This window comes from Ptychodera flava, chromosome 8 (assembly GCF_041260155.1).
Source record: "Ptychodera flava strain L36383 chromosome 8, AS_Pfla_20210202, whole genome shotgun sequence".
Classification (NCBI taxonomy): domain Eukaryota; kingdom Metazoa; phylum Hemichordata; class Enteropneusta; family Ptychoderidae; genus Ptychodera; species Ptychodera flava.
The window spans coordinates 15,486,843-15,513,975 of record NC_091935.1 but is presented as its reverse complement, the minus strand read 5'-3'; the positions used below and the strand labels follow the sequence as shown (position 1 = coordinate 15,513,975).

The 27,133-nt window shown below is 38.6% G+C and overlaps 1 protein-coding gene across 1 annotated transcript in view; it reads right to left on the bottom strand.

The window, feature by feature from the left end:
* Positions 1 to 22,471, bottom strand: part of LOC139138609 (zinc finger SWIM domain-containing protein 5-like) — a 64,424-nt gene extending 41,953 nt beyond the window's left edge. The window contains 1 exon segment of the mRNA XM_070707048.1: positions 22,079 to 22,471. Within this exon segment, the coding sequence (XP_070563149.1) occupies positions 22,079 to 22,445 (367 nt within the window). The 5' untranslated portion in view covers positions 22,446 to 22,471.
* Between the last annotated feature and the right edge of the window lie 4,662 nt (positions 22,472 to 27,133).

Below are 27,133 nucleotides of genomic sequence, written 5' to 3'. Positions count from 1 at the left end.
TACCTCCATATGTTGGGTATTGGTCACATTTTGACAAAAATTCAGCAAAACAGCAGAATTGTGTGTACTTACCACAGCACTATCGTATTCCCAACATGGTGTCAGGAGTTGGATACAGAACTGTGTCACGATTAGACAAGCGTCTGATTGAAAGTAATTTTACATAATATTGTCTCAAAATCACACTATCAATTCTTATACCTTTCTGCAATCATTTGACAGCAAAATCATACTGTGGAATTTTTACTTCACTGTTCAACAAAACAAGGCTATAATTAGTGTTACCAACAAGAAATATGTGCAGTTGGTTCAGAGTCAGGAAAGTGCCAGAATGTATGGTAGAAAATTTTGGATAAGTGAAGAATGAAAGTTTTTTCTGAATTTTGAACTTTCAGTGCTGTCACAGCAAGTTCACACATTTCCACCCTCTGCCTCTAAATGCATGATAACAAACAACGATGAATTCACCGAAAGGAAGCTGACATGGTCAAGGCATGTGAAGGCAGCCTAAGTGTTCCCGCACAATGAGTTAAGGGCTCCAATTTGGACCTCCTGTTCAACATCAATCATTACCATCTACACAGTAATTCAATACGCAATCCATCTTCTAATGTTATTATGGGCACACAATAGCTACAATAGAAATTTGTAATACAATAATGTCTGACACACAGCCGCCTAGGAGGTGCTACTTTTTCTCTCCCTTGGCATAGTATTTGGTTCTTCCTATTATCCTCTATACTATACACAGTGGCAACCTTCTTAAAGCACGGAGGGGTATAAAATTCAATAGGCAGGACGCACTGTACTCAGGTCAAGGTTGCCACTCCCGTAAAAATGGTTTGACCCACCTCTGCAGGCAAAGAGTGGACTCAACTAAACATCCCCCTTGCACCAATGAGAGCACAGGGGCTAAGCATTCAAATAAGTTAATGCTACCAGGAGCAGCCATCACCAAGCAAAGGCAATAGTAGGAAATTATTCCAGAAATTGCATCTGATTGACAGATTCTTTTCAACTTTACAATGAATCAGTCACCGTCTCCCTTTCAGAAGTTACAGCTACATTCCTTGGCCTTTGGTTTGTACAGTAACGCTTTGATATTTTCTAACCATTCACTCTTAACCGTGATTGCATGTTACGCCTCTCTTTCAGACCGATCCACGCCAGAGTTCGAGACACCCTCTCATTCCTCTTAATTATTGATGTCACCGTCAATGAGGGAGCTGGGGCTACATATAAAAGAAGCACAGATTCATGGAAAAAATGAACAAAAAAGGACCGTGTTTACTTCACTGGCAGCAAATAAAAAGGCCTACAGCAGCTACTCAGAAAAAGCTATAACTAATTCATGTACCTTTTATTCTGTAGCCATTTACCTAAACAATGCATGATCTTCACAGAATTATGACGTACAAACTCTCTATATTTTATCACCGGATAAAAGAAAACAATCGGAAACATTTTCCTGCAAAAAAGCACCAAAATTCCAGCTTTAGTTGATTCTACACTTCCATGATAAAAAATTCATGAATTAATCGCAGTCACCATTCCGCAGAATATGTGTAAATGAGCTGCCTTCATAAATTATCTTCAAAACAAAACAAATGACACGGGCTGTCAAAATTACAGCTGCCCATTTTAATCTACGGAGGAGAGTCTATCGCTAGATGGAGAGAATATGACTTTGCTATTCAAATGAATATTTGATGAAGGCATTATATTTCGTGGTGAGAAAAATGAATTGATTAGTTCTTCCAACAACTATCTATAAAAGACTTGACAGAACAATTACGGCCTAATTGTTGCGTCGTACCGCAGACATTTTTCGTGGTACATACATGTGCAAATTAACAATTGGTGTAATGTGAACATTGCAATAAAAATAGTGATCTGTTGCGAATTGGTCCTTCCAAAGTTTTTGTACAATCAATTACAGGACCTCATGTCCTCTGGTAATCTGCCATGTACTTTGGTAGCTTTGATCACAATCATAGTATTTGTAACAATACTGAATACTGGTGTTGCCTAAAATAACAACCAAATGACGCGCACCACCAACGGAAACTTGGACCAGAGAAAAATTTGTCCTTTGCATCTGTGCTTGTTGAAGCTGATTCCTAGATACGTTGGGTACCAATCATAATTTCCATGATGACACAGGCAAAGTATCAATGCTGCCATACCTGGAACCATAACTTTCAAAGGTCTTTTCAAGAATTTACGACATATTTTCATTTTTTTTTATTTCAAAAATGTAAAAGTGGCATAATTGGGAAACCGCAATATTCTATTTTCCTATATTTGATGCCAAACTAAAGCATGCTGGTAGGTGCTGAGATTAAATAATCGATTGAACAGAATCTTGGCTACACATTTAACCTGTCCAACCCCTAATTCCCAGTGAACAGTTCCACACTCACCCATTGATAAAAATGCATTTGGGCTAAACCATATTGGTGAAGGGGTTAATACATGTATTCTGATGACCAAATGGAGCACACACTGAATTTGTAGCGTCAGCAAACAAATGGTTCAAACAATCTGTCACCTAATATCTTTTTCTTCCTCACCTTTTCCTGAACTGTTCACAAATAACAAGGAATCTGAGAATATAATGCCATACATTCTGGTGTCAAAGGTGTTTTTCAGGCGTGAACACCGTCTACAAATTCACCATATATCAATTGAATCTTGAAATCATTTTGCATGGGATTGAAGACAGACTCCATAAAATCTCAACTTTGATGACTGCAGGTTAGGTAGAGGCACAAACCTGGCCCTTTTCTCCATAATTACATTTCTTCATCACATCATCATCCAAGTAAAGACCGCACAAGAGGCGGCACTATGTAAGTAAAATCAAGGATTTAATCACATTAAACCCTTTTTTTCCTTCACAATTCCCTAAATCTCATTTCTTTTTAAATTCTGTCACTCAGAAATATCCCTTTTTATGCAACTTAATCCTCGGATCGCAAAATCCCATCTATGGCTCCTGCGAAGCAGGGAAGGAGAATCGGTAATACCCTGAACACTCTGTGGGAGTAAAATGCTTCTCGAGCAAAAACTAAAACCCGAAGACTATTTGGGCAGCTATTTCCCCCCTCCAATACGCACTTCCAGATGCAAATGAAATAGCTGCTACGATAACTAGAAGTGGAAATTGGACTCCCATTTTATTCTTTCTTGTCAAATATTAGCACTGCCATTGTAATGTATGGCTGCCCATTATACCTGAACAGGAGAGACTGATTAAACATGGCAAGCAATCAAATGCATTCTATGCATTTGACTTTCTAATCAAAACCTGCAGTAAAATGTATGCCCATTTACAACACAATAAGCAGCTAATTTTTTCCCGGCACAATTGAGAATTTTATTTTCGCTATGTGGCGTTTTTCCCCTGTGATACATATACATATATATATTGCATGATGCTTTTCTCAAATGAATTTCTACGAACGTACTGTGGCTTGGAAAAAATATTCAGAATTATAGCGAGAGGTCATGAGCATGCATAATTGTTAATAAATTTGGGTTTCTCTCGAGTATTCATTTCATAGCTGCTTTCGGATCACAGTGAAGCAGTTCTGAGGCTAAGAACAGCAAAAAGTGCGCAGTATTTCCCGTGCAACAATAAAGAAAACGTGAAAATGATTCACCCTTTGAAAATGGTGGTGGTTTGGAGATCAATAAATAGAATGATGAATTATGTGGCGTGCAATAGCCTAACATGGTCTTTGTTACCCATGACAATCTGGCAGAAGGATGTTCTAATACACGCAGATCTGCCCCTACAGTAAAACTGCTTTCATTTCAGAAGGCCTATAACCATTCTGTTCTTCCATCACCTTGGCTTTGGCTTTCTACACTTTACAAAGCTGGCAGAAAATAAAAAAGCAAGAAATTTGTGAAAAAAAAAGCAACTGCCTCTTCTTTTATACTAAAACCCATGCAATACACATCCACCCACCTCACCAAATATCAAATATTACAATACACAACAAAATCGCGGCCTTCATCTGTATGCAGATGGGTGTTTCCACTGGAATAATGTTAAATCTCCGATGCTAAGCCATCCGAATGAATGAAAAGTATAACCATGATGGATGCATGACAAAAATGCAATATTTGCCTGTAGCTTCGGCAGATTTCAACCCAAGAATTGAACAGAAGCAAAATTTATTATGCTCATAATATTTCTGAACCATTTTCTGTTTTTTGTTTTTCTCTGCTTTCTGCATTGAGTAAAAAACATCTGTTTGATTATTTATAGAGAGGTATTTTGTATACGGTACAAGCATGATGGTGTTGACCTAAGGGATTCTTACAGACTATGGTAAACACTCCATGGAAGTTTTTTTGGACAAAAACTGATACAATCTACCAGAAGACACACAGATGGCCTGTCTGATAGTGTTCACAGATATTCATCAAGTGTTATGATTGTTATCAATTAGCACTTGAAGAAATTGTGTGCAATACCGCAGGAGGCACAATTACCAAGAAAACTTTGACTAAAATTCCAACAGGTGGTATAATAGAAACTACAACAGTCTGAAAACAAAGAATTTTACCCGTTTGCTAGCTTAAAACCAATTTTGCAATTTGCAATCGTGTCCAACAAAGATTAAAACTAATCCGCCACAATCTATAAATAGCAAAACATCAACAGAACTGAATATGTTTGGCTTCAAACAATGGCGAAGGACCAACAAATGTGGCAGAGTGTGTGCTGGTTGACGCCCACCCTTTTTGTGACAGAAATCCCTCCCATTCAGCAACCAGAATGAGATGATCCTGTGAGAAACATCTGGAAATAAGTCCAACAAAGTCTCCATTCTTTCTCTTTCAGTTTTATCCATTGTATAGTCTGGTCATTAATGCTAATGAAATACCGAATCCATGATAATGTTTGCAATATGGTGACAATATTGCCACTGCCAAAATGTTTTTTTATTCACTATACTGTAGCAAGAAAATGTATTTTTCTGAATCATTGTGGCACTGAAGAGTGGGGGGAAAACAAGGGTGAACAATACCCAGCTGCCAAGCTGTCCAGCCAATCCTGCCCATATGGTTGCCCATTGTTAACAATTGTAAAAATGTTGCAAAAGTGGTGTCCCGCCGTCCACAGTGCCAGTGCCAGTACAAATCTCATCTCTGTGCCATTAAATCTTCTTTTAGCACTCCTTATATAATTATTGACTGCTGACCCAACAGGAATATGAGTCTATACAAAATGCTCATCATGTTCATTTGGGGCACTATAACACCACAGGTTAACAAACTAGAAGTTTTTTACATACAGTATGTTGAACACACAAACAGAAGAAAATATTTTGGAGAGAAACATGAACTACATATTTAATTATGTTTTTTCATCTCTTTCTCAAGCAATTTTTGAGTCATTTCATTTTGGGAAAAAAGTAAGAAATAGAGTATGGGCAAGACCTTGTTACCATGAAAATTATAAATTTTTCAAACAGAGGTACTGTTGAAAATGGCAACCAGTTTGTAGTACCTTCATCCTATCCTCCTGCAGTTAGTTACTTAAATACAACTGCCAGTTAGTTAGCATCAAATGCAGTGAAGGAGCCCTGGTGGAGTCGGTCGACACAGCCTTCTAAATGACTCCCCTACATGTCTGTGCTCTATCCTTTCAGATCTACAGAACAATGTTCGGACAGGGAGCGAGTGTATAAATCACTTGAGCTCCTTTGGCAATCAGAATACAAAGTTCAGACAACACAACCAAAGTGCCCTTAAAACAAATTCCAGGCAGGCCTCCTATCATGACTCGATCTGGATCTGTGTCTGTCTCAGAACATCCGAACAAACAGCAGTGACATGCATTGCAAGGGTTTTCTCCCTTTTAAATGAAATTCAATATAATACGTTCTCAATCGTTAAGAGCCAGACTAGGCATTTGCAATAAAGTTGATGGAACAGCAAGGTCAAATACATGTATATCTTGCTTGCCCCGAGCAAAATCAATGACTTTCTGAGTCTCTGAACAAACACAGGACAGATAACTGCATAAGCTTTACTAATTAAATTGGAAAAGGATACTCACTGAAAGGCCTGGCTCATTTGTTAATACACACACAGGTCAATTTTGCTCTGTTCATGGTGGACCTGTCCACCACCATCAAACAGAAATTTTACTTGGCTTCAAATAATGACAAAAACATGAACCTGCGACTTATTTTAAATATGTTCAATTGGTCAGGAAACTCTCCCGAAACACTGTAGGAACACTAGCTGGGCAATATCTCCCCTCTCAATGAATTTGGTACTTAGCTGAGGAGTTTGTCTTAGTGAACAAATACAAGCATACTCCCTAAGATGATGCTGAATTGTGCTACAGCTTATCATGGGACCTGCACTCTTCGGTCTTGCCAGTAAATCTGCTGAAACAAATTAATAATACTTAAAAAACAAAAAGGGTCAAACTCTTCAGAGTGGAAACGGCACAATATCTGAGATCTGAGAAAACTAGAATTTAAGATTCCTGAGATTTGGTGATAAATCAGGCGTCATTTCAACTTCGGCAAAGTTTGACGTTTGAGTCCCTCAGCTCATGTATGGGACTTTCACAGCAATGTTTGAAGAATGTCACACTTGCTGTACGGCCGAGTGATTCTAAGTATTCTGTAATGCAAATAGAAGAGGATCAGCTGTAAACAGCAATGAGTGGAATGAAAATAACCAAGATTCGTGTACCATATCAAGTATGGCTGACCAAGTTATGACCAAAAGTACTTTCACCGGGGACATCAAAGCGTACGATGCCTTTCTTTCACCCTGCATCACATGTTTCTGTGCTTGTGAAGAATGAAAACTCTGATAATTTACAATACGTTTCGATTTTGAATTTCAAAACTCTGATAATTTACAATACCTTTCGATTTTCAATTTCAAAACTCAATTAGCAGCCACATATATCAGACACCAGTATTCTTCATGAAGGAAGTTTAACTCTTATAAATATGTTTTGAGGACTTTCATATTACAGATACATTTCATCTATGTCTTCATTTATCGGATATTTACCTTTATGAAGAATAAAAGAACACCATGAAAGTTAAACTTTCTCAATGGTAAAAACAACAAATAATGGCAAAAGAAAACTGGCAAGAATATTTGCATAACTTTTGGCCCCTGCAATAAAACTAGTCTACAAATATCACAAAAGAAATTTCTTTAAATTCTTATATAGCTTTTCATTATGTTTTCTTTTTTCCTCCCTATCACTAACTATTAATTTATTTATTGTTTGCTAGTTTGTTTCTTCATTTTTCAATGGAAGGGTCAGGGGTGAGTTTTTGATTTCATCCCAGGTATGTGATTCCGGGCAGTGATAAATAATAAAGAAGTTTGGCTTTTTTGTACTCATGGCCAATAATTGAAAAACAAAATATATCAGTATCAAGACAAGGGCCATTTCATAATCTGTGTTACAGTTAAGTGCCTAGAATACACAGTAACATTGGAAACTTTTTAGAAATTTTGACACAGAGACAGTTTCTTGCAAATGGACTAACGGAGGCCAATGACCGTGTAGAGGGATACAGTGACTCACTGAAATTCTTTTCAAAATTTCTTTCATAGGAAAGGACAGGCATAAGAACTGACACAACACAAATAGCCATTCAGACAGTCCTGACATCATGGAGCGGTCTCATTTTAAAACATTTCTGTGACCTACACCGGGGGGTCATCTCTCCACTTTGAAGCATGTAGTCTGTGACTTTACAAAGTGAGATTGAGAAGCCTGGCTCAGTTCTTGATGGACGGTAAGGCCAGACTCCCCATGGAAGCGTGCAAGTCTTCACCTGTAGGATATGAGGAATGTGTAGCTTTACTGGCCGTGGCCTCTCAGACGGTGATCAGCCGCTGGAGCCGTTCCAACCCTTCTCAGTGTTTCCATTTATCAACTTTGACATGGCTACTTAAGACTCCAGACAGCAATTGGAGAATATTAGATTTGAACGGAGACAGAGCGATGCTATCTTGCCATGTTTAAGGGTATGCAGGCTCTCCCAATCTTTCCTCATCAACACTACGCTCTATTAAGGGGAGCAAATTACCTTCAGAGAGGGGAAAAATATGCAATGACAACAATTTGGTTGACGGAAATGTTGACACAAATAAGTAGTCATTCACAGCAATGACACAAATGACAAAAATATTCAGCTAGTGTATAAATCTGGTACAGCAAGTTTGTGAATTAGTAAAATGAACACATTCGGTACAGACTGCACGTAAAATATAAAGCAGAGATATGGAAATGGCTGATTCCATGTGACCTCATTTACAGATAAAACAGAAATGTACTGTCTTATCATTTGACCAGAGCAAATTTTTCTCTTCTGTTTTTCAATTCCACATTCTTGAAACTCTTCCGAAACATGATGGAAACGCTTAAGCCCAAGTATTGAGGTCAGCCCTCACAGCCAGAATTCTGCTTTCTGCAGTATTCTGACTCAATCTTCGGCATCTGCATTCAATGATCTTGATTGAAATTTTAATATTTTTAATTTCGTTTTAATCTTGGCCAGCTAGGCTTTCTATTTTTTTTTGTCGGCAAGCAGGCGTTCTCAGATGGACGCTGTTCCAATAATTTGTCTCTGCCAAGCAGGGCATGAATAATCTCACAAATAATATTGGTTATTTGCATACTGATTCCCCGCATGAGTGGCGCTAGGCTTTCTCTCTGGCACCAGACTGCTATTTCCTCAGGAACCAGAGAGAATTATTAAACAATTTTTAGCCCAGCTTGTCTGTCAAAGAGAATAAATAACACTGCTTGAACAACCAGAGACAAAGCTGCTCATGGGATATGTGACTGTTTGAAAATATACTAGCTGCTTGTGGAGCGAGGCAACCTTTACAAAATTCAATACAATTTTGTATTGTGTATGTTTTGTATATTTCTGTATTGTGTATATTTCTTGAAAATTCAAAACGAATTGTTGAACATTGATAATTAAATAAGCAAATGAATTATCAATGATAGTTTAAGTTTTTTTGGGGGTCATAAGTCTTGGATGTACGATGACATTGTTTTGCTTTGTCTTCTTTTTTGACAAAAAGGATATTTGTGTTGGTGGTTATCAATACTTGTTAATCACAAATTACAGTGTAGACAAGAGTATCTCTAAATACACAATAGCCTATGTTCTTGCCATGTCATTTTAGGAACTTATTACAGAAAGGGTACCTTTTCACTTGAATTCTGGATATTCCTTGAGAAGATTATGGCAGCTACGGTACAGTGACAAGCCATGGTGGACTGGGATAATGCAACTCGCAGTATTGCTTGATGAAGGCTCGGACATTGCACTCGGATGATCACATTGTTTTCGACCTAATGTACACCGCCCGAGCATTTGCGACAAAATGAAACGGAAACGCCATCATCAAGTATGCAAATTCACTCATTTAGACCGCAGTTCAGCAAGCAGTCACTGTGATGTATGTGAATCTGCCGGTACAACACATCACCCTAGAATGCAAGATTACTTGACAAAACAAAGAGCAAAGCATCCAACATTTTTTATGGACAGACCTTGATATAAACAACATCAAATTGCCAAGAGATGAAAACAATAAATTTCCATGCTTTAATTATCTAGATATTCAAGGCCTCAGTAATGAAATATACCTGAAATATGACGCCTACGTAGATTTTTCATCTCCAGCATTACCGTGTATACAGGGCTATAATTCATATTTGATCCTACAGTTCTTGGACTTTCAAATGAAGTACAGGCAGACTGTCTGTGCAGAAGTAGATCAGAATTGGCAGCATGGCATGTAACTAATGCTTCAAAAGTTGTACTACAAGTTCAAAAGTTGTACTACAATAACCATTTATTTCACCATCCTCAATGATTTTAATTTTTGACTTTCTGTGACAGCAAAAATAATTTCACAGAACAATTAAGTTTCTTGCCAAAAAAAATTGAATGTTTGTCAGTTCATAGGGTCTACGGTTGGTTTGAGTTAACATTCTTTATTTGAAAAACAGATGCACCCAAAAAGTCCTATTTATCAGAAGTTTATTACTTCAGTGTGACCTTGACCACAAAACAACGCCAGACTTCCCTGACATTCCGGTGTAAAGTGTCCTCAACATGGGAAAATTCTGCTCCCCTATAACAGCAGGATATTTCCCCCTTGGGACCATAAAAGACAGCCCATTGTAAAACTACCCGGTCAATTACTGAAATTAGCTCGGTACTGTTCAAGCCAATGGATGATGGGATAAATGGTACTGGATCATCCATTACCCTTGCGAGTCAGTCACTCACTGCCACAATGTGTAGCCTTGACCAAATTCCCAGCAATGACGAAGATTTCATATACGAAAGCAAATGGAAACACTATAGGGAGAGATTTATGGCACACTGGAATACAGTATGCTGGTTTCTGGCATTTACAGAGCTGTAAGCATGCTTTTAGCCTATAGATCCATACTGAATCACGACACCAGATGATAACATGCAGTGATAAAATGTTATGGCAATGTCGCATACAAAAATCTCACTGAAGAACGAGCACACACGCACACACAAGGAGTATGGGAGCCGTATTTTGCGAGTTTTAAACGGCTAATTGCATACACATGTATGCAACATGCATAGAATCCATCAATTACAGCAGTGCAGTAGGTGACAACCGAGCTCCGCCCACCAGGGGCCTGACTTCCACACAACTGTCCAATCACAGTTCACACTGAGGCCCGATTTAGATGAAATTGTCCAATTGCAATTCCTGCTGGGAGTAGACCAGCAACTTTCAAACTTTTTTTCTGTCCATGAATGGATACCATATTCGTGTTTAACATTTTCTTTACATTCGCTGGTCCTATCGTACATCAAAAGGTTCTGCTTCCCCACCATACGAACACACAACACGGCTGTTACTCCATGTATTGTCAGCTACAGCTGAGGACTGACAGTGAGGTATAAAAGCACATCAGGACGATGAGATCTGGGACTGCCTTACCTTATCACGTCATGAACCAATGCAACTATCACCACCAGGGTCCTCTGAAGAAGTATAATTATTTATACATTGTTTCGTGTATTTCTCCATTCAGAAATTCCAAAAAATGGTGTATGTAAACAAGAATTGATAAGCTATAAGTACAGCAAATTGTGTTTTTAATAGATAATTACACTTTCATATCAATATTGCTTTGAATCAAGAGAACAGGACAACAACAGATGAGAATTACTGTATCTCCAAGATCACTGACAACACAATTCTGTTTCAAACATCTTACACAGAATGGTGAATTTATTGGTTATGATGAAGTACTGTTTTTCTGGAAGGTATAGCATTGTCAGTTAAATATACAGCGTCACTCTAAACAGTCAGTGTTTTCGTTCACTTGTTTTTGTTCAAAAGAACTTCACAAGAGATATCCGGTGACATCTTACAAAGTGTAGGGACATTGTACTGTGTATCATGTAAAATAAAAATAACTCATATTGAATTATGGAAAGATAACCTTTATTTCATCTGTGTGGAATGTCAACATTTTTCATGCCACGTAAGCTATTTCTTCTTTTTTAAATTTGTATAAAAATTTGCATTCCAAACACTGTATAACTATAGATCCATGTGATTAGCTGGCTATGGTACAGAGTTATTCTTTTCAATAGATAGAGTTGAGCAGAACTTGTGTAGGATTAATCCGTGTGTTTATGTGTGTGTAAGACAGACAGAGGGAATGAGAGGCAGAGAAAGTGGGTGTGTGTATTTGTATTTGCGAGTAGTGATTATTGAACAATTGACACTGGGTTTTCAGGGTTAAGAGATTCTGTTTCGCAACAAGTTTTAACTATGTAGTGGGATGTCAAAGAGAGAAAAGACACAGAGTTCTTCAGACGCATTTACTGAGTTGCTGAAAGATTGAAAATTTGGCAACTCTTCCAACGAACTGAACTTCGTGATGTCCAGAACTGACAGAATGTCTCGGATTATGGTCATAACTTTTTCCCCCCACATCCACAACAGATCTGATAGCCATCTCATGGAGAAAGGGAATTCTGGGAACAAAACAGGACAAATCTGCCCACAAAATGTGTCCACACAAAAGTGAAGATGTTCGGTTGCATAGAAACAATGCCTCTACTTGGCTGATAAATGTGGCAATCATTCCAGCGATAGGATCTGTACAAAACCCTTTGTACGACAACAAAATTGAACAACAATGGAAGAGGCAGATACAATTCACCGGCAGGAGAGCCCCAAGCTGAGAGAGAAAAGCGCTGTACAAAGAAACCTTGCATCATTTATAGGAGATGAAGCAACCACAAAAAGTCTACTGTTTTTCGGTAAAAGGAGAAAGGGACTCAGGGGACTTCTGAAAGGGTCTTGCCAATTTATTTTCCTGCGTCACTACTTGTATTTACAATCGTTGGAGCAAATTCGGCCTGTAAACCTACAAAAGTCAATGCACTGAATATTTCATAAATGAGTCCTGCAAGTGCATGCCTTTGCTAATTTTACTTTTAACTAATGACTACAAAGTTGGTAAGAAAGACTGAGCACTGGAGTTGAAATGGCAATATCACCTTTGTGAAAATTTTCACGCAAATGATAAATTTAATGATCTAAAGCCCCCTTATCTTACACCTAATAACATAACACTATCAAACATCAACTATTTTCTGTCAAATTCATCAGACTGGTATGAAACCAAACCTTGTTATGGTGAACATTTCCCACAATGCCTTGCAGGGCAGGTCAATTGGAGTTCACGCTCTCTCTGCTCTGACTGATCTACTTTCCACAGCATGGGTACAGCAAACAATTAGTTGCCTCATTCTCTTGACCTTGTTTGGAAATTTGATCATCAAATGCGACACTTTGCAAACCAAAAAATCCAACGAGTTAGACTGTCTTTCTATCTACAAATGTGGCATACACAGTTACTTGACACAATTATTTTAATTTCACTAGCGCATCGCGTTTTTATTACAGGCATCTCTAACATATCTTGGCTGCAAAAGGCCCTCCCCTCTTGAAATTCAAACTCGTAAAAAGAAAATGGCCATTGTTGAGTTTCAGTTTGCCTTGCCTCTCATTATTTTAAATAGCAACCACTAACTGACCCTCATTGATAATGCCCTACATGATGAGCGGCACCCACCTACAGAAAGAGGCAGTTACCATGGAAACATCAACTACAACTGATTGTCCCCATGACGACCACCCCCAAGAGAACCTAACTGACAAAGAACACTTGTAATTATTTGTAAAACATTTTTTTATTGATATGGAAATTTCCTTGATCTCCCTAATGGATACAGTCTCCCCTGAGCAAAGAACAAGGCACAATGAACCAGTTGGCTCCGCCACAAAATGATTTTGTCATGCAAAAGGTTTGTCTGAAAAGGCCAGCCCCTATGTTCTTTTTGGATCATAAATAAAACTGGCATGCTTTATGGAGGTGAGCATTGTAATGCTGTGGGTGTGCGAGAAAATTTTGAAAGAAACAATGTTTTCTACATTACAATGAACAACGCGCTGAAACATGAGCACATTGTCATTGCTTTGGCACATCTGTGTAGGGGCCTGTGCTTGGACACATACGCTTAGCAACAGGAGTTGACACGTTGGGGGGGGGGGGGGACTTACACTACCAACAGAACATTTATTTGACTTCAGTTTTTCCTGTGAAGATTACTGTTTTTCCCACCATGAATCCATATTGTTGTCTGTACCTAAACCTTTGGCTGTAGTGGGGTTGTTTATGTTTTTAAGTTGTGTTTATTTTGCAAATTAAAAAGGTGTTCTGACTGTTTCAGACTTGACTATAGTTATAATACCATTAGATATCTCAACCAGAAAACACTTCCCAATTACTGCAAAAACCTTGTTCCTCAGATTGGGTCTTTTGTACATCCTAGCAAAGTCCCTCTGTTGTGAGATCACTTTCCAAGTAATTGAGTTGTACATTTTTTACCTGAAAACTTTTTTTTTGATGCTGCCCTAAAAGATTTCAATAAAGCACCTTCATATGTTGTTGGTTTTGTTCCATGATAAGTTACATGGAATCAGGTCAGAACTTGATTCCAAATTTTCTGCCTGAAGTCTTTGACACCAGGTTTTACATATCAGAAACAAGGGTCAGGGGTCAAATGACTGCTTCCGCCTCCAGTGACCATCAGATTCAGTTTTAGGTAATTGCTGGTACAGACAGGGGTGACGGCACAGTTTTCCTTGTGTGTCACATGATTTGGTCAGACCAAAAAACAGAAAGCTAAAAGAAACTACATCTTCAAAGCAATACATGCAAGCTAGACCACACAAAAATCTGCGAGTTCTCTCTGTTCTTTAATATCTCCTTCCCATAATGCAATTGGATTTGAATTATGCTTGGATACATCAACTTAGGAAAGCCTTATTTGAGGATATGATTGACAGAGGCTCTTCATTCCCATTTTCTTTCCATAATGGGCCAAACTTTTCTGTATGATATGATACCGTGCTACCCAAATTCTGGAAGTAATATACTTACGATATAAATTCCACAATGGAAAAAAATGAATGAACAGGTATGGACCTTCAAACGGAAAAGGGAAAATTGATTCGTATCTAAAACTGAGAAACATGAAAAGTTTTCTCTTCAATTTCAATCAGACGAAAAAAAATATACAGACACACATCTTGTGCATTTAGCTTTGAATCTGACTACATGGACAAAACGTAAACAGACGACCTCCTCAATCCAGTGACGCATCCATGTATCCCCTTGTGATAGTTATGACATGGGCTTGTTGCTTTATTTACTCCGACTACTTAAATCTTGTTTATGGCACAGGAATTGAAGGTGGGAAAGGGTGTCACTTGGGACTGACAAAAGGCGACAATTAAGAAAACCTGTGCAATCAGCATCACTATATCATATCTGAATCTCTTAATTGGACTTGATCTCTCGTTCTCAAAAAAATTCCTCCCACACGCACGGCGTGAGAAGCTTTGAGGTGGTCTGTCAGTGAGAAGCAGGGACAGAAACTGACAATTCAGACTCAAGTCTTACACAGGGGGCTTCTCTCGCTCCGTTTCAAGGTAGTCAAAATGTGGAGTTACAAACACTGCTGCACCTGGGTTCTCAGCAAGAAAAAACACTTGGAAGGCAAAGACCCACAAAGAAAATCATTGAGGCTACTCGGTATGGCCTCGTAAACTACCACCTTTTAAGGAAATGCAGGGAACAAAGCTAGCAAAAGGAGCCATTCTACTGGTCTTCCTGTCAAGCTTTTCTTTGAGCCAGATTTTCACTTTCAATGTACCTCTTCAATTGCAGATCAGCATAGCGGCCACACAATACCCTCCTCTCCCTTATATAGAGATGCAGTAGGAACTCTCCGTCATGGTACAATACTTAGCACATAATTGGTACAAAGGGATAGAAGTATACACTAAGCAATCTTAAATACAACAAGCACACAACAAAAAACCAAACCCCACACAGCAAAATGTGTTCTCAAGGCCCTGTGGCTTATTCTTAACGAAAGTTATCTAACCATTAAGCTGGGAAACCTGGGTGTCCAATTAATCTAGCTGTTCAAACTGTAGACTCAGCCAGCTGAGCTACCTTTCTTGATCCAGTTTCATCCACTTCACCAGTTTGCAAGCATCCCCCCCTACCGTCCTTCCCCCCCTCCATTTTTTGAATCCAATTTCACAGTGCCCTGGTGTTTCCCCGGCAGCTGATTGGCAGTTGCCAGGAAATCGACACCCCTGCAAAAAATCCAGCATTGTTTATTCATGGCGCGTTCCTGTATAATTGATACAAATCAGCTGTGAATTGGTGGGCCGAACCAACACCATTCACAGGTATGTCCGCATGCCCCATTCTGTAATTTTATGAAATATGCAAAGTGTATGCATTGTGGGTAATTATTGAGGAGCCGGCAGTTTATTAGATTTTTAAAATGGGCCCTCCATCATTCTTGACCTACAGTATTTCCTTACGCACCTTATGTTAGCTTCCACACTGACAAATATTACTTTCTGATGCATAAATTTTCACGACTGCATCAAAGATAATAGAATTACTTTGATGCAATCTAAACCTATTTCTAGGAAAAGAAATCTACACTTTGCCGTATCAATTCTACAAAATCTTCCATCCGCTTGGGGCGATACATATCAGCTTTCCTTTTCTGTATTAGAATATATGAGCAGTGAACAAGCCTCGAATCAGATCGTACCTTGGGTGGTCAGTCGAATAGTCATTTCACATAGAGAAAGAGGGATGCTGGGTTTGCCAAAATTGTATGGTTTTTTTTCTTTTAGTATTCCAGCTGTCTACAGTGTATACATGGGTTGTACTCACCAAAAGTGGCTAAAGGTAGTGAATCTGTATCTTCTAGCACGTTTGAGAGAACAGAACTTTTTCCAGAATGGAAACTTCACTCATGTGAAACACTGCTCCCTTCACACCTTACACCACAGATCTCCCCCACACAAAAGCAGCTCGTGAGATCTTCCTTAAAAGATGAACTCCCTGCCTTGTTATTCATTTTAATGAAAATGGAAAGATTCACGTTGATCCTCTTAATCTAAAATCCATTTAATCTTGAATCCCTCTATCAATCATTTCAACATTTTCATTGATCCCCTTTCAAATGTCACAAATCCATACTAGTCGGACTGAAAGTCACGATATACAAAAATACCTCATTTTATTCTTTATTCATTTATTCTCAGACATATTTTGCATGGAAAAAATAATTCCATTCAGCCCCTGTACATTTTTTACTGGTACCAATCCTAGCTTTCAACAACAAAAGGTTTATGGTCGGCACAGACAAAACAATGAATGGCTAAAATAGAATTTATGATTGAGTAAATAGAATGGTGCGATGCTTGATTTTGAAATTTCAAAGGCATGTATTTAGATTGGGGGCAGCTAGCATCTGGTGGCTGTGTCTGCCTGTCCTTTTTCTACAAATAGTTCTTTCACAAGTTTTTTGTTAATTTGTAAAACTTGCCGTTATTCCTTCCAATGGGTAGTTTACAGTAATCAGACCGTGAAACTGAAAGTTAATTTTTTTAATAAATTACTAGTCCCAAAACATTCTTGTTTTTGCTCTTTCAGAACTACTTTTAGGACAGTAGTTGGTTTGAAATTAAAATCATTTGCATTTTGGGGAAACGTCATATGCACATTAAAGACATTCAACAAAATTCAAATTCATTAAAAAGGCTTAATACTTTATAACCATCCCATACCCTCCCTAGAATTAAAATTAAGGTAGAATACGCCACAGGGACAGATATTCAGACTCTAAAATTTCTGCATCATTTTTCTGATCTGACCTCTTGTGTGGGCTCATTTTGAAATTCTTGGTATAAATAAACTTTTCAGAGTTTAATTTTATTGAAAGATTAAAATTTAGTTAATATTTGCCCACTGAGCTAACACAGTAATGGCAGCCATTTTGAATTTCAAATATCAGTAAATTTAAAGTAATTTGTTTCTCTGGTGCCAAATTTGCACTGTGACCCCGGGCTTTCTAGTCTTGATTTTGAAAAAGAAATGTTGAAAGCTTCTTGGAGGAAAGTTGGAGGAAGAGTTTCAGTCTTTCACTTTTTACATTGAGGATAAAAACTTGCAAAATACCACTGGCTACAACATTTCATCCATATTGTTCATTTGGACACAACTATCAAAAGTCATTGGTCAATGGTCATTGTTTTAACTTATCATATACACAAAACAGTACAAGTCACTTTGCTGTGGTAAGGTACAGTGAAGGCAGAAGATGGCACATCACAGACTAGCTAAATGCAAATAATATTTCTCAATGAAATATTTTCATACTTCATTTTACACTATTTAAAAATATTAATTTTCTCTGACAGAATTGAGGTAAAAAAAATTCCCAAGTTGTGCTTATGTGGCTAATAACCCTCTGAAAATTCACTAATTTAGTTTCCTCATTTCCTTGATGATAATTTTTTACAAGAATTCATGTGTGTATGACAGGTGACCTTTGACCTCAAATTGCAAACTATCTTTTGGGTCAGCTTGGCCTGGGGTCAGCTGTCCTTGTGAAATATTTACCGTACACACTTAGTAGGACATGGTGGCCTCTTTGGAAGGGGAGGGATATGATGTCAACTTGTACTTTCCATTCTGTTACTCAATTTTCTAGATAATAAAATAAGCATAAAATGAATAAATCATTAACACAGTCACTTTACAAACTCAACAAGTAGGCAGAACAAGGCAAACACTGAATGCATACACCACTTCAATGATTTCGGAAACTAGAATAAACAAGACTATGTGACTACATGTATTAAAAATGACCAGCCCCCAATGTAATGCAAAACTTAGAGTTATTACAATCCCCAGTAAATGAATTAGATGTAAGTACTAACAATTCACCTGGAGACGTAATGTAATGATGGACGCACTCAGTATAGGCAGCGATCTTTCAAAATAATGGAAGATTGAATTAGTCAAATTAAATATCCATGCGAGGTAGCGACCCAAAATCAATGGAGAAGGAAGAGGAGATGGGAATGTCAAAATATGCACCCCTTTCTGGCGACAATCGACGGTTGAGAGAGAGTGCAGAGACAGCTTACTTGTGCATACAGCAGCCAGACACCATGGGCAGAGCAGTGTTATCAGGATGTACACATAGAGGGCAGGGTTTTTTCTCTGTTGACAGAGGGAGCTAGCCAGAGCGACATCAGAATTCCCAGTTTCACATGATGATGATGTATAAGAAATATTCCTCATATGAGTCATATCAAAAATAACCATTTTAATAATATTCTTCCCCTTTCATGCACATTTTTATAGAGAAAACTTTTTAGTCCAGGTTTAATTAAGATGGAAATCTACTTTGCTACAAGACATACAATAATCATCAGAAGTGTGAAGTCACTTTTTTATGATTGTGATATGTAAACGATTAAGAACAATATACTACCAGACTTTCATTGATCTAATTTGGCAGACTTCAAAAAAGAATGATATTGTACGCGATATGGGCCACACAAAAGGAGACCTAGCACCATATTTTGACCAGTGAAAATTATTCAAGTTAGAAATAGCATGGTTATGAAGCACCAATACAAAACATCTGTAGAATTTTTCAACTTTTTAAAAAAATATCTCAAAGAGGTACAGTAATCTACATCGTCACTCCTCCATGTATTCAAATCCATTCCAGTGATTTGAAAGGGAGAGAAAAGGCTATTGATACTCTGCAGCTATAAACTTGATTTGTGACGATACTTGTCACCCCAGGCTACAAGTTGATGATCAATACCATGGCTTCAATCATTGAAGTTTCTCACTGCATCAAATTTGATATTCCGCACTGAAAAGAAAAACACAAAGTACCAACTGTCGTATTTCTCCAGCACGACATTCCCTTTCTAACAGCCCTCCTGCAGTCCCTCCCGTGAAATGGCAACCAGCGTCTCTCCCTTAGACAAGTAGGAGCTGCCCAGCCATTTGACCCAGCCAAGCCGACTGGAACGGTAGCCTGGCCAAGGGTATACAGTAACATACCTAATGGCAAAGGAGCTTTAAGCTCACACAGACCAAGTGGCAAAGGTGCCTTGCTAAAAGCTAACATTCAGTAATATATATCAGCAAAATGACAAGAGGCTATCATTTATCTTCTAGTGGAACTGAGAAAAATTCTTTCTTCTCCTGTCGTGAAGTAGTAGCTTAAATAGGTTGAGGGGGGAGCAGGAAAACAGCAGGCCCCCAGTACAAGGCCAAGGATATCTGGTTTTCTATAGGCATGTCAAGGGGCACTGCTCCTAATGGAAAACAACACCATAACTTAACTATTTGTGCTTGATGACCTAAACACACAGGGTTAAGGTAAAACGGACACAGTTGAAGCCATTCCTGAACAAAGAACGGAGGCTCTTATTTGGCTGTACCAAGGTACCTTTGTGACTCCAATGAATGATAAAACACAATAAACATAAACAAAGTTTCTGATAAACATACACATCCCTCATCCTGATGAAAGCCCTCCCAATTCATGACACCAACTGTAACATTGCAAATGCAGTTTCCCATCGCCCTGCAACAGAATGGGGACACGGTGACAGTGTGGGGCAGGAAGGACATGTTTGCAGAGCAAAATTAGTGTTGTCCTTGGCGAGAGCACACCTAGTACATTCGCTATACTGTAATTAATAAACAGATATAAACCCTTTGAAGATTCAGATCAATATATGTTAACATGTAGTAAACACGAAATGAATATTTGTTATAGAAATGCATGTACTTTATCAGGTTGTAAGATCTATCGAAACGGTCATCCATTCAAAACTCAGACTGCTCTGTTTTTTTTTGTGTTTTTTTCGGAACCAGTTTCAGAAATCCAATACAACGAGTACGTTGCAGTGAGACTAGGTCATCCACTCTGCTGCTCTGCTAATCTCGTATAACCATTTGAATAATATGGCATACAATATTCACAGCACACACTCTTCACTGTTTGAGTTGCATCAACATTCATAGAGGTCCTAAGGATCCATTTGCTCAGCTTTCTCCTTTGATAACACGCTTTTTCAATCAATAGACCCGACACAGTGGACTCAGTACAGCTGACAAGGCAGGGGTTGCCAGACGAATACAGCACGCATATTGTCATCACCGGAGCCAGTGAACTGTTTTCACATCACGCACTGACATGTCGTCCTTTGATAAGGGACAGATAAAATGGGCGAAAGGCTGGCACATGTGACGGCAAATGCACTACCCCTTTTTTTCCTCTAATGAGAAAGAATCTATCATACATAGCTGAATAAATATTTTTAGTAGCATACACGCAGCCAACTGGCACAGTACACTCCCTTTGTTGGGCGGGTATTTGCTAATACTTGATGTACCACATTGTGCTGGGTGTGTAATCTGCATTTACAGGCTAATAGCATAGCAACTGCCTTGGCAATAAAAGCATGGTAGAATTGCCTGCCTTTGGGGGTTCTAAATTCACCGATATGCCTGAACAGCACCATTCGGAATTACTCGAAGGCACTTTGTTCTGCCGGTAAACTTGTTCCCACGGAAGGCCACTTCTGGAGTGCCCTCCCCCACTTGGTTCGCCCTCCCTGCCTTCCGAAAGCACCATCGCTGTCATGCCACAGGACTTGGTCAACTACACTGATGAATAATATATATGATCAATGTTATCCATCGTTTATAATTCACCATCTGTTTGCTGTTGTTTGCTGCCTTTAACATCAACCAGCAATTTTGCTATCGCTGCATTAGTCCCATGAAAAGCACAATACACGACTATAGACGACTTTCAACGGACACAGTTGGCCTCTACGCTGTATCGACCGTGTTCTCCCCGGGAAATTAGTCTTGATTGTGCATCTTTTAAGGCAGACTTCCATCGCCAAAATAGGCATTGTGCGTCATTTAATAAAGGGAAATGTGGAATTTTCTTTCGGGGCCTTTCATGCACGGGTAAATAAGTATTCCCTTTGTGAATGTAAATAGGTCTTGAATAAGAAAGCGCAGGCCCCTATGTACGTGTAGTGCTGTTGCGCCAGCCTTCCGTTCTCGGATACATACATCGCCATGGTTCACTCCGTCGTTTGAAAGCAAATTCCCGACGACTGCCCAGAAGAGGAATTTAAACACGATACAAAGTCTATGTAACACACTGAGCCAGTAATCCGAGAGCTGGGGCGGCTATTTGCACGCATGAAAGTCAACTGAAAAAATCGACCGGGCCTAATACAAGAAAAAATAAACACTGCCCGTGAAAGGGATCAAAGCGTCGGTCCGTCGGTAAATACGAATACAATACGTTAATTCTTCACTGTTTTGTGGAGGAAATTCAAGGCATTAAACGAACTGAAAGACAATGGTCTGATGAAAAATGCAAAAGGTAATAGTTCGGTTTGAATTCGTAGCTTTTCTGCGGGTCGCACACACTCCAAACCGCGGCGAATGTGCGACAGTGAATGAATGAACATGTGCGACTGACCCGAACTATCTCATTTCGGTGAATGCCAAAAATTCAATGGAAAAAACACTTACCAACTTGAAGAACATTATCAACCGCCCCGTTTTCAAGCAGCCTAATTCCCCGTTGGAATGGCAGTTTGTTGTAATCGCTGTCGTTTACAGAAGTATTATTCAGCGATGAGTACATACAGATGTCCTTTTCATTGCGGGGAAATGACCAAAAAACAATCCTCCTCTGAACCGGCTCCGGAATCCGCGAAAAACGCTCTTCTACACGCTGAAATGGGATATTTAGTGCCACAATTTTGGCACTGATGTCGAGTAACGACTCGGGTTGACATGTTCCGCTCACTTTCCTGTTATTCTTCGGCTGGTTTGGCCAATTTTTTTGGTCATTTTGACCAGCTCGGCAACAACAAAGTCTCTTCGCAGCCGCCATTGAACAAATTGAACTACTGCTGGAAACCACTTACGCATGCGCCCAGAACTTTAATTAGCCACTGCGCACACTCAGAACAATTTATAAAATTTGCATACATAAATAGTCGTCTTTATAAAAACACGACCGCTTCCGGTTTCTTGGACTCCCGCACTCCCTGCGAGGGATCTCCTAGAAATTCCTCCCGTGTGACTCATACGTCACACGGAAAGGGAGTGCCGTCAGCCTAAAAGATACGCTTTCGAAAGTGTTGTTTCGATGAACGTTCGAAAGGTCTATTATACAGGCCTCTATCTCACACGGAAATGTTTCAATTATTGTTTCCCTTGGTCAGTTTTGGACCTTTTCTCTTCTTTCGTAGCCTGAAGGCATAGCAACGGGACAGAGTGCGGAGAACACTTCGAAGTGCTCCTTCCTGTTTCGGTGGGTCAAAAAAATACCCGGGAACAATTCAGAGCGAAAAGGCTACCTCTGACTCAGTGACAACGTGCCTTCCCGCACTCATATGAACGTTGAACTGTGTATTATAATCTACGTGAAAACAGCGGAAAGAGTTGTAAATGTAAGTTAACCGGGGTTGTAACAGAGTAGGGTGTTCGAAATGTTTTCCGGGGATTTTTTTCACTGAAAAAAATTCACTTTCCCTTGTTCAAATCTTTCAGTTAATTTCGGTTTCTTGGGCCGACTTTCCACGGATTAGCTGGAACCTAAAACACAACTGATAGTGACACGGCCTTTTGGCTGAATCGACGTCACAGCTTGACGAACTTGGAAAAGAACTGTGCTGTAAAGAGGCCACGGTCATGTAACATCCCTGACTTGCAGTGTTGACCCCGGATGGTGGGAAGATGCCTATTCACTTTTTGTCACATAAACGCAAATACATCTTCACGCACGCTTGCATAGGCAAATCTGAGAGTCAACATAGTTGGGTTTTTTCCAAAAAAGTAAAATGAATTTGAAGAGGACGTCTCGAGTTCGGCATCACCTATGAAGCCTACGGTACCACGTGAAATAACTTTTAAAAGGCAGAATGACCCCGTACTGTATTTGGGCTTTCAAAGATTTACAATGTATGCATATACTTGCGTAGACTCATTTTAATGCCTGTTGAGTTTTCACTGTCTTGATTTTAGTAAAAATCAGAAATTCTGTCACCCCATAGACTTAAGATAGGCATAGCGACCACTTTGAAATTCAAGTATTGATATCTTGTATGTCAGTTGTTTCTGTAATACCAACATTTTAAGGGCGATGTGTTGAAAGAGAATGGCTTACAGTCTCCTTGAACAAATTGTGAGAAAAAGCTTGTATTTCAACTTCGAGACGTGGTGCCTCCATACAAATGGACGGACTGCGCTTTTAAAATAAGGAACTGTGTAAGACTATGGTGGGCGTGTTCAAAATGTTTAATTGACAAAATATATCATGTACTGCCGATCGATTTGATGAAACATAAATTTGATTTTGTTTTTTTTTTCACATGTCGAAAGTCATACTACTGTTTTAATATCGGCTTTTGTTGACTTGAAACATGGTTGACCTTTATCAATCAATCAATCATTTTATTGCATAACAACACGCTTCGGAAAGTGCGGTATAGCAAGAACAAAACAAAACATTGCATACAACATTGTTGTCTATGTCTTTACCTGCAGCTGCAGGGGGAAACATAGTGTTTGTAATATATCACATGAGAGACAGCATATCATCTGAGGTTAAAATGTACAAAAACTTTTCTCTTTCATTTAAACTATCAAATATAGGATAATACAACTTCATTGCAGAAAAGAGAACTTCTCTATCACTCACGCTCTGCCACAACTGTGACCCTGTCTACGAACTAAATTTTAGCCAGTAAATTCATTGGTAGTCCAACGCCCCATCTATTTGATGTAACAGTATATTATGGCAATAAAAAACGCTGAAATATTCTTGAAAAACCTATTTTCTTTTTGTAAAAAAAAAATTTTTTTGTAAAAACCGATTTTCTTTTTGTAAAAATCCATTTTCTTTGTGTCTTTGTGTCTGGCCCTGTGCCCTTCTCTTCCTCTCTCGATCCAGTATGTATGGACTTAGCCAGCCGCCACCACCCCCTTACTGCAGTCTGTCCATCGATCAATCTACACTGCCTGTCTAATATAAATATATTTATTTATCGATCTGTCTATCGGTACATTTCAGTAGTCATTTGCCTTTTCTTAACGCTTTCAGGAAACGAAAGACGCTAACAACAAAATCATGGTAAACCGCCTCGATTGACAACTTGTTCGGAAATTATTCTACTGACTTTGTATGAAGATCTGAAAATGAGTTCTTTCACGTCAAGACATATTCGATACAACTATGTGAGAGAGAGAGAGAGAGAGAGAGAGAGAGAGAGAGAGAGAGAGATGACTTGATGGAGCATACATGATCTTTCATGGCGCGTCTTACTCTTTATCAGACAACTTGTACTTCATGGAGTGCCTCTGAGAGCACGACTTCAAGGCAAGGGTTAATCAAATGTCCATGGTTTCCAAGATTATGTGAAGTGCATATAAATACAAATTGAGCGTATTGTCTTTCTTTTTGTTAAAACATTATTGGTCGGCCTTTCTTTTCATCTGGCAACGATCCTTTAGATGATACAACTTCTGTCTTAGTTTGAAATAACTTACAACAGATTACGATACCCGATAAGAATAGAGAACCACATTATGGATGTACACACGTAACATAACTTGTACAAAATCCGTGATTGGCTCGAACGATACTCAGTCCTACAATATCAAAAAAGCAACAAGAGATTATATGAAGCATTAGTTATCATCAGTGTGTTACACCCAATAAGTAAACGACCTTTACTCCTCCAAGAGCGGTTACATCAATCGATGTTATGTACCAAGAGGGGGGGGGGGTCATTCATGTTTAGAAGTCGGGATACCAACGTTATTAATTTTGTAAATTGTTTTATTAATCCACGGTTGCTATACATAACATGATTAACGTGTCGGCGCGCGGCGACGGAAGTGTCGACACAACCGAATGAAGTTCACGCGATAAAATCAAAGGAGAGCGACGGCTCCTGCATCCTGGAAATGAATGATAAGTTTTGTTTCTGATAAGCGGTGAATGCGATGTGGTGCTGCTTGATTATGGGTCCGGTTTCATGTGGTGCCATCCCGGGTGCCATATGATGTGATGAAGGAACGAGCAAATTTGTTCGTTCCTGCATGAGGTATTGGTCGGCCCCTCAAGCAGGATAGACTTGATTAACATTCAGAGAGGTCTCTCGGCGTGATTTCCTCCCATCTTGAAAGATCTCGTGTATATGATGCCCCATTCCTTTTATAGTGAGACAAAAATTTTATCGACTAAGAAGTCAAGGCCATGGTAGTCATGTAACACCAATAACGTGACCGGACCAGAGAATATAAAACTTAAAAGAGTTGAAAATTGTGTTATAAAGCCCACCAAGAATTCCTTTCTGTAAATAAAGCAGGCACGCTTTTTGCTACGATAAGTAAAATTTGGCCGCAAAAATGAGTGAAACAGATGCAACGCCGAGAAATCACACAAGGAAAATATCATCAAAGTAAAAGAGAAGGATATACAACAATGTGTGTGGTATTCAGTATATGAAGACTTTGGGGGCGCTATAATTGTTTCATAGGTAAGAACGTCTATACACGTCACTGGCGCCTATGTCCATTTTAATCTCTGATGGGTATCAAACAAATGTGTGATGGTAATATCGTATACAATGTATAGTATAGTATAGTATAGTATAGTATAGTATAGTATAGTATAGTATAGTATAGTATAGTATAGTATAGTATAGTATAGTATAGTATAGTATAGTATAGTATAGCATAGTATAGTATAGTATAGTATACTTTAGTATAGTATTGTATAGTATAGTGTAGTATAGTATAGTATAGTATAGTATAGTATAGTATAGTATAGTATAGTATAGTATAGTATAGTATAGTATAGTATAGTATATTATAGTATAGTATAGTATAGCATAGTATAGTATAGTATAGTATTGTATAGTATAGTATAGTATAGTATAGTATAGTATAGTATAGTATAGTATAGTATAGTATAGAATAGTATAGTATAGTATAGTATAGTATAGTATAGTATAGTATAGTATAGTATAGTATAGTATAGTATAGTATAGTATAGTATAGTATAGTATAGTATAGTATAGTATACTTTCTTACATTTCGGTATTGTGTAGTACAATGACGTGCAATGTAGTGCAGTACAAGTGGTGCGATGCGATGCAGTGCCGTACCAGTGCAGCACACTACAGTAAAGTACAGCACGGTACAGTCGGCTTGGTATTATATGGTGAATTACGTTCGATACTACGATGCGATGTCACATCGTATCACATTAATCATGAAGTATACAGTCACCTTTAATCTAAATATGCCCATATATGGTCAAAGGGCATTCCTTGGTATTCAAAATATCCATTTGAGGGCGCTGTTTTTAAAAAGCGGCCACCCACTTAAAATCTGTGATTGGTTAGATTTTCTCTTTCCATGGTAACTGTGGCAAAATTGGAACAGGTGACAGTATACCATTAATCATGAAGTATACTGTGTTATCTTGATAATATGCCATATCATGTCATCACAGTTTCATGTCGCAGTATATCATTTCATATCCTTTCATCAGAGGCAGATATAGGC